Genomic DNA, 8,810 nt, shown 5'->3' with positions numbered 1-8,810 from the left:
AGTGTTGCAGGGGGAAGGAAATGGGAGCCGGACAGGACCCATGAGCTTGAGAGAAGGGGCATTGGTAAGCAAGGGGAAGAAGGAGAGTCGAGCACAGGAAAAGTCAGAGAGTTGTTGCCGGAGGGAATAGAGAGTAGGGACCAGCTGCGCACTGCGTAGCAAGTTGAAGCGCAGAGCAGAGATCCGGTAAGGGTTCAAGGAGGACTCCCAGCTACCAGTGGGTGCACAGAGAGACGGGCGCTGAGTGAAGCAGCGCGGTGTGGGTATTCAGGTGCTCACGGGTGTATTGAGGGACGAGCGCCAAGTGAAACACCAGGGTGCGTGAATCCAGTTATCGGCAATTGCGCAGGGGAGCACACGCCGAGCAGAGACTTGTACAGAGCTTCACACTTCGGCTCTGCAGTTCAGTGGACTAGGGTCTCAAAGGGCAAAACCAGTGACTACCCGCTGCTGCCAGAAGCGAGACCGTGTGTTGGGCGGGGAAGCCTGAAGACGCAGTGTCGGCCTCTGCTGGCATCTCATCATCCATCGGACTGCAAGCAAATAAAGGACAGCAAGTCACGATAAGTTAAAGTTGATAGAAAGACTGTTGTATTGAACCACAATTACACTGTTTAACCTGTTTCCCCTTTCCTGTTATCTCCCTGCGAGGAGTTCATTATTGTTAATTAAACCGCACTCTTGTTAACCCTTGATCTGTGCCTCTGCGTTACTGCATCCGTTTACCTGCTTTAGGCTGGATTCACACTAGCGTTTTGTAGCACTGCGGATGGCAGCCTACTTCCTCCTTTCTTCCTCCGTTAAGCCCCGCCCACTGCCGCTCCTCTTCCATTAGCTTTGCCTACATCTGCATGCGTCCTACGTACCCTATCTTTAATAATGGGTACGAAGGCCATGCGGATGTATGTTAACGCATCCGCATGCGTCGTTTTGATGCTGCGCTGAGCTGTGCCGAACGCAGCAAGCTGCATTTTGTTGCAGTCGGCTGATGCGTCAAAACGATGCTTGCGGATGCGACAGCATCAGCATACATTCGCATGGCCTGCGCATCCAATGTTAAAGATAGGGTACGCAGGACGCATGCAGATGTAGGCGGAGCAAAAGGAAGAAGTGTGGCAGCGGGCGGCGTTTAACGGAGGCAGCAAGAAGGATGTAGGCTAGCCAAACGCTAGTGTGAAACTAACCTTACATATGCTCCCACCTCTGTCACTGGTGAATTACAGCACAGGCTTGCTTGAGCTTTCACTGCTGACAATGCAGCCAGCGCTATTGATCACCAGTAACAGGAGCATGCAAAACTAGTGGGTGTAATGGTTCATTAAGCCCCCCAATTGCTTATGCTTTAGGTTCTACAGAGCAGAAGCAGCTATTAGAACATTAAATGTTTGATTTTTTTTATAGGGGTTATATCCCTTACAAAGCTATGTGCTTACTTTATAATGTCAGTTTGGGCTGATAAACTCCCTTTAAATAATTAATTTTTTAGTAATGTCTTTCCCAGGATTAAACTATAATGTATAAGAGAATTTTCTCTAGCTATAGACCTTAATAGTATTATTATTTTTTACATACAATAATATTCTGATATGAGGAGATACATTTCTATATATCTACATTATTGCCCTGCATGTTTGAGCAATAATAACAGCAGCAATTACAATATTGTTCCTATAGTTGGAGGCACCTTAGAGAACTTTCCTCTGTCTTATGTCTTATGCCATTGGGTATAATGACCATTTGCAGGACTTCACTTTCCTGAATATTTGCATTATTATTAGTCAAGGGGATGAGGAACAGCCCAAAGACCCTGATTAGTGATCTACAAGTGCCAATAAACCTAGAAAAAGGTCAGACGACACTCAGTCGACCAACAACTATCTCTCCTGTTCTCCCAAAATAAATGTACTGTATGTTTGGTGTTTAACTTTTTAATGGCAACAGACGAGAAGGGCTTACAGCATTTACCTTGATTATGATGACCATACTTTTTATCTCCGGACATCATTTTACGGTAACAAAGACCCCTTTAAGGATTATATGTTTGTCCAACTTTAATCTAATGTGTATGGGGGTCCTAAACGTTCTATTTTGTGTCCCAGAAAAAAAAGGCACAAGAAGTCAGGAAAAAGCAAAAAAACAAACTTACAAAATATAAACTATGCACGGTTACAGCACATAAACATTTAGATTTGTGCCAGAAGATACCCCTAATCTAAAAATATCCTATCAGCGTTTACTAAAACTAAACAAGATTTCATTAGTTTAAAGGTCGATTAAGATAATTGGAGATCATTGCAAGATTTACTCTACTAAGGTTTGGGAGCTTTAAAAAAGCACAACATTAAATATATTAAAATATAATCAGGCATAAACACCAGTATCTGTGTTGTCTCTGCTTCACACCAAACTAATCGTTTGGCTTTGCACAAGTCATGTATGATGTGGGGACTAATGTTAGTCCAACGCGAGGCTTGAGACTGAGGTCTTCTCTGGAAACTCCTGGAGGCGGATAGAAAGTAAATTCTTGAAGAAGTCCAGTAAAAAACAGGAAAAGTTCCATCTTGGCCAAACTTTCCCCAGCGCAAGCTCTTCTTCCTGCAGAAATGGGATAAGTGAGCTAACAATATCATGTTGAAAGTAGATTTTGACTCTAACACTTGTAGTAATTAAATAAATTAGACATAATTCATACTTTCTAACTTTCTCTAAATGACTACAAGCCTGTAAAAAAGAAAACCTCCACGAAGTCACATAAGTTTACTAGAACCCCCTAGAAAGCATTCTTGACTGAATGTTTCTTGCTCATGACTCCAAGATGTTTCATATCTAGACCAAGCCCCAGCTTACAAAGAATATTACGACAATACTTCATCCTCCACGAGGATGCCAATTGAAGAGCAAGTTCTTGAAAAGGGATGAAAAGTTTGACTTTGCTCCCTTTCTTTGCCCTAGATATAGCTATGCTATTTAGAAATGAATGCTGATCTTCATGAGCTAAAGTACCTGAGAGCATGACCAAGCAACATATCATGAGTCATGACATTTTTAACCACTGGTTCCTACTCTTTTATATGTTTGGGGGATCTCAGTCAAACCACTCTGCCTTGGTCATGGTATTTTATCAAAGGGTCAGAGAAGCAAACTGAATTCTTGCCCCAGGTGAATAAAAACACAAAGAAGATTTTGAGAAATGTACTCGCTGTCTTGGGGTCATATTTGACACAGAACTTCCCTTTATCCCCTATACAGTATTCAATCACTCACTCACTCGCTAATGGTACGTGTATCTTAAAAATATCTCTATAATTCGACCTTTCCTCACCATTGAAACTGCAAAAACAGTTACTGTCGCTCATATTCATTCTCCTCTGGACAACTGCAACTCTGTGCTGATTGGTCTCCCCCTAACTAAATTTTCTCCTCTATAATCCATCCTGAATGCGACAGCCAGGGTCATATTTTGGTCCAGCCACTTCAACAATACCTCCGCCTTGTGCACTATTTACCCATTTGATACAGAGTACAATAAACACTTAATTCTCTTCCCCTCAAAACTCTCCACAGTTCTGCACCACTCTTCATCTCATCACTCATTTCTGTCTATCACCCTACCCATGCCCTCCATTCTGCAACTGATCTAAGGCTAACATTTGCCATAATCCAAACCTTGCACCTCCATTTCCAAGACTTCTCTCATGCTGCAACAGTGTTCTTGAATGCACTACTCTAAACAATCCGACTAATATCTAACCCCCATATTTTTAAACATGCTTTAAAAGAAAATTTCTCTAGACAGGCCTATCACCTCAACTCACCAACCTAACTCTCCCCTGTTCCCTCCTTCTAAATGTTAATCATAATCTGCTCCCTACTATTCAGCTGTCTCCATATCCTCCATACACCCAATAGCACATGGTAACTGCACTTAAACAGATACTGGCTGATGACTGCATCATTCAGCTTTATATGAAAAGCCTTATTTATTATAATGATGGCTGGATCATAAATAACAAGAACGTTCTACCTATTGTGTCCCCTCTATCTCCTCATTATAAACTTGCTAGCAAGGCCCTCACTCCTCCTGTAACTGTTGAACTATGTGTTACTTTGTATTGTTTTTATTGTCTGTACACGTCCCCGCATAATTGTAAAGTGCTGCAGAATATGTTGGTGCTATATAAATGAAATTATTACTATTATTATTATTATTATGCTAGGGTATATTGCAAAAAGAAAATTACAACGTGTTCATGCATATGCTGAACATCTTAAAAAGATCATAGAACATTTTTTAACTTTTTGAAGGAAAAATATGAGATTTAGAAAACATATTATTCCTGGTAAAATATATTCATTCTGTTATACAGTGTTTTGTCAGTTGAGTGACATGTAAAATTATTTATTTTTTTCATCTAAATGATCCTCATTACTTACCCACTGAGAACGGCATAAATGCATCATGTCGAACAAATTTCCCATTTTCATCCAAGAAGTGATTGGGATTGAAATCATTGGGAGTTTTCCACTGAGTCTTGTCATAGAGTACTGATGTCAGGGATGGAATAACCTCTGTACCCTGTGAACAATAAAAAAACAGATATCTTTTATTTATTACATACATTTCATTTAAAAAAAAAATGAGATTATTGGGGTGGCTTTAGACCCCATAGCAGTACTTTATACTAATAAGTAAACACAGGCAGTACTTGAGTTTAAGGACTTTTTTTTATGTATAAACTCACTTTTGGGATAAGGTAACCCCGCAAATACACATCAGTTGGAGTTGAGTGTGACAGGTTCAATGGCACAATATTGCCAAACCTTTGTATTTCATGTATTACTGCATCAGTATAAGGCATTTTCTTCCGATCTTCAGCTGTCGGCAGCTGTCCTGGTTTAATATGTGTTTTAATTTCCTCCTGTACCTTCTCTATAAAGCAAAAGAAAATATATTTTGCTACATATTGCACTAGCACAACAATACCAATGCATTTACTTAACAGATTATAGGATGCGACTCTATGACTGAAAGCCAGAGGCTGCTCAGAGGAATAAAATTCTTTTCCTCCCAGTAGCCGAGCTTTCAGTGCAGCGGCCGGTCAGCTTTGGAGATCTATTAACCTGCAGATTAACCTTATATCTGCATGTTAATAGCATTTGTGAACATAAAAGGTTCTCTTTAAATGGAGCCGGGATCAAGCATGGGCATTGCCGCTCTATTCATTCTTTATTGGACTGTTGGAGATTATATCTAGAATTTCAGTATACTCCTTTGTATAAGAAAATTCTAAAGTTTGATTAGACTAAAACATGGATTTTTATTAGATATGAAAAAAGCTATTTTAGTTGAAATCTAAATGTCATACTCCACCAAAAATCACAAGTCCCCTCTGTCTAGGGTGGGTGGCAGCATCGTGCAAAACATTGGAAAATACAAAATAATAAATGCAAAAAAATATACTAGTATTACCTTAACTTAATTGATAATTTGGATAAAAAATAATAGTGAAACCTATTTGAGAGAACCACCCAAAATTGCACTTAAAAATTTACTTTGGAATCCTATTAACCTGCAGATTAACCTTATATCTGCAAGTTAATAGCATTTGGGAACATGACAGGTTCTCTTTAAAAGGAGTGAAGATCAAGCATGGGCACTGCGGCTCCATTCATTCTCTATTGGACGGCTGGAGATTACATCAAGAATTCCCGGTATACTCCTTAATATAACAAAGTTCTAATGCTTGGAGAGGCTAAAACATGGATTTTTATTGGCTATGAAAAAAGGTATTTCCAGTGAAATCCAAATGTCACACTCTATCAAAAATCACATATCCCTGTCTAGGGTTGGTGGTAGCATCATGCTAAAACATTAGAAAATATAAAACATGCAATAAATGCAAAAAAACATATACTAGAATTACTAGAACTTAATTGATTTGTTTATACAAATAGTAAAATTGCATTTAAAAATTGACTTCTACAAGGTTCGGTCACCAAAAAGGCGGCCATTATACAGTATAAGGAATATGATGCAAAAGTGAAAAAATAACAGACAATCTGGGTAAAGTGATAGCCTTCATGAAGACATGATCTGGTGGTCTTTATAGACTGTGGCTTTTCACCTACAGTTTTATGTAACTTTTAGAAATAAAGTAAGAATTACTTTGAATCTCCGGATACTTCATCATCAATAAAAGTCCCCAGCGGATCGTTGTAGATGTAGTTTCAGTTCCAGCAGCGAAGAGATCCAGGACAGTAACAAGTAGATTTTCTTCATCAAATAATGTATGATCTTTTGTTGACTCCTAAAAGTAAAAAACACAAATATTCCCCATGTTACTATAATCAGCTGCATCTCGGCAATTATAGCCTTCTTCTGTTTCTTATATGGTAGGCACCTTCCTGTTTTGCTTAACATTATTTAACCTGAAACAGGTTGTCACAGAAATGTTCTCATGACTATAGCTGTCTGAATGGGAAGTGCTAAGGCAATTTGTGATATCATTGAAGCAGGCCATATATGACAACTAAGTGCATCAGTATGGAATAGACATCAACAAACTTCAGCATAAACATTGGTCAGGACTCAGGAGATATGTAACCACCAAGGTCTGTGCCTCAATACTGGGTGCAACTACCAAGATTGTAGCCTCATTGGGAGGCTGTAACCATTATGTGAATTGCTTTATATTCAGTGAACATTTGTTCTGATTACATCTTGCAGATCCTGTGCTTTAGCAAAAATGTCATAGTCATAACAATTTTGGTAGCAGCTAAAAGTAGCAGTCACTGACCAGTCTGTAGTGACTTAAGGCCCCATCACACACAGCGAGATCGCTGATTTTGTGACGCCACAGTGATCTCGCCAGCGATATCGCTGTGTGTGACACACATCAGCGACCGGCCCCCCGCCGGGTATCGCTGATCGCGCTCGAACGTCCTGGGCCATTTTTTGATCATTGGTCTCCCGCTGGCCAGCGCGCATCGCTGCGTGTGACAGTGAGAGACCAACGATCAGCGATGCTGGGAGCTGGTTTCCAAGGTAAACAGCGGGTATCTAAGAGCTGTGTGGCTCTTAGATACCCGCTGTTTACCTTGGAAACCAGCTTACTCGCTGGTCCTGATCGCTGGTGAGTCTGTCTATGTGACAGCTCACCAGCAATCAGCTATCTATGTCCCAGCGATCCTATCCACGTCGGATCATTGGTGGGATCGCTGGGACATTGAAGTGTGTAACGGGGCCCTTAGTCCCCCTCGAAACAGGGAAAACAGGTGGCAGAGCATAAAGTGGAGAAAAGTCAGTTAGGTCTAGGAACCTGCAGAGGAAGCGTCCATGAGGTCCGCCAAAACTTGAAGGGCAAAGACTAGGTTACATTATCTGTGTTTTTAAGGAACAAAAGGACCCATTGTTAGTATAGAACATAGAACATGGGAGCTGTTAAAAGGCCTTTAAGCAAAGAAATTCAGCAACAGGGGACTGTGACCTACTTTCACCTCAACATCGACTCTGCTGTTCCCCTGAGGTCAATCAAGGCCGGAGAGCTACCAGAAAAAGAAAGAGGAAGGACAAAGTAGCGACATGTTCCTGCCAAGGTTGGCACTGAATTTCAGACTCTCCTTGCAAGTAGTCACTGATCATGGCTGTGAAATAATAGATTAGAGCAAAAAAATAAAAACAGCAAATACGACGACGGAAACAGCACATAATGAGTAACTAAAGATACTGATTTACATATAATTTTTAAACACACAACTTAATATCCAGATTAACTGTTCTCTGGATGTTTCTAGTATTGTGCCTTAGAAACCACCTCACGTAAAGGAAAAAAAAAAGAAGAGAGAAACCAGCGGCAGTTACACAATTCAAACCTAGTGGTATCACCAGCTGGTAATCCCACATTGGAGGAGAGTGCGGGGAAATACATTTCCAACTTTACCTATTCTGTCCTTATCTGGTGCCCTGTTTTGTCAAAATTCATGTTTTATTTATATGCAAATTGGGCTCACAAGTGCATCAGTGGGCGTAGCATTGCACTTGCAGTCCTCGGGTCCTCCTTGATTCTTTCTGCTGGTGCCACCCCTGAGTGGAGAGCAGAGGTGACATCCGGCAGCAGAGCATGTCTCTACTGTTAATCAATCAAGAAGCAGGGGTAGAGCTGGTGCAGAGAAGCAAAGAGGAGTCAAGGACTGCAAGTGCACTGATACACCTACCTCTGAACTTGTAAGTTTAATTTACATATGAATACAACATGAGTTTTTTTGTAACAGAGCATCAGGTAACGACAGCAAGGTATCTCTGAAAATGTGTTTCTGTGGCGCCCCTGAGGCTCAGTCGCCACAGAGGAACTGCACCTCCTCCTGAGGTGTGGTGCCCCACCATCCAGGTAAGTTGGAGGCTCCTGACCACGCTCCAACACTTGCACCCCACACAACAGAGTAGTTCAGCAAAGCCACATCGTGGCTCCTTGCTTAGATAGTAGCAGAGCAACTTTGGTGGCTCCCTGCTTGGAACACTAAATGTGCTGGGAGGCGGGTGGAGTTAGAGTACATAAAAGAGCGGGAAGGTTTAGGATTTGAGGTCAGTCAGTAAGTGAGTCTGGGAGAGGAAGCCACTCAGAGAGGAGTGAGGATCCCTGGAAGAGGGATGGAGGAAGGAGTGCTGCAGCAGACCTAAGTGACCTGGGTCTGCTGGCACGGGAAAGGAAAGAAGGAGAAAGACATTGAACTGAAACCTGATCTTCCATAAGAAGGAAAGAATAGTACGGAACGAAGGAGTAAAAGGGAACAGAGAGGACGTGGGTTAGAGG

The 8,810-nt window shown here is 41.2% G+C and overlaps 1 protein-coding gene across 2 annotated transcripts in view; it reads right to left on the bottom strand.

Annotated features, from left to right (window-relative positions):
- Positions 1–1,912: 1,912 nt before the first annotated feature.
- Positions 1,913–8,810, bottom strand: part of LOC141047808 (cytochrome P450 2K1-like) — a 53,893-nt gene continuing 46,995 nt past the window's right edge. For both annotated transcript variants that reach the window (XM_073543126.1, XM_073543127.1), the window contains 4 exons: positions 6,167–6,308; positions 4,743–4,930; positions 4,435–4,576; positions 1,913–2,595 (listed from right to left, as the gene is read on the bottom strand). In XM_073543126.1, the coding sequence (XP_073399227.1) occupies positions 2,408–2,595; positions 4,435–4,576; positions 4,743–4,930; positions 6,167–6,308 (660 nt within the window). In that variant the 3' untranslated portion in view covers positions 1,913–2,407. The remainder of the gene's footprint in view (positions 2,596–4,434; positions 4,577–4,742; positions 4,931–6,166; positions 6,309–8,810) is intronic.

Source organism: Dendrobates tinctorius, unplaced genomic scaffold (assembly GCF_039654945.1).
Source record: "Dendrobates tinctorius isolate UK_male_01 unplaced genomic scaffold, ASM3965494v1 ptg000129l, whole genome shotgun sequence".
NCBI classification, from domain to species: Eukaryota; Metazoa; Chordata; class Amphibia; order Anura; family Dendrobatidae; genus Dendrobates; species Dendrobates tinctorius.
Note: the sequence above shows the minus strand (reverse complement) of the source record. Positions and strands in the feature narration are given on the sequence as shown.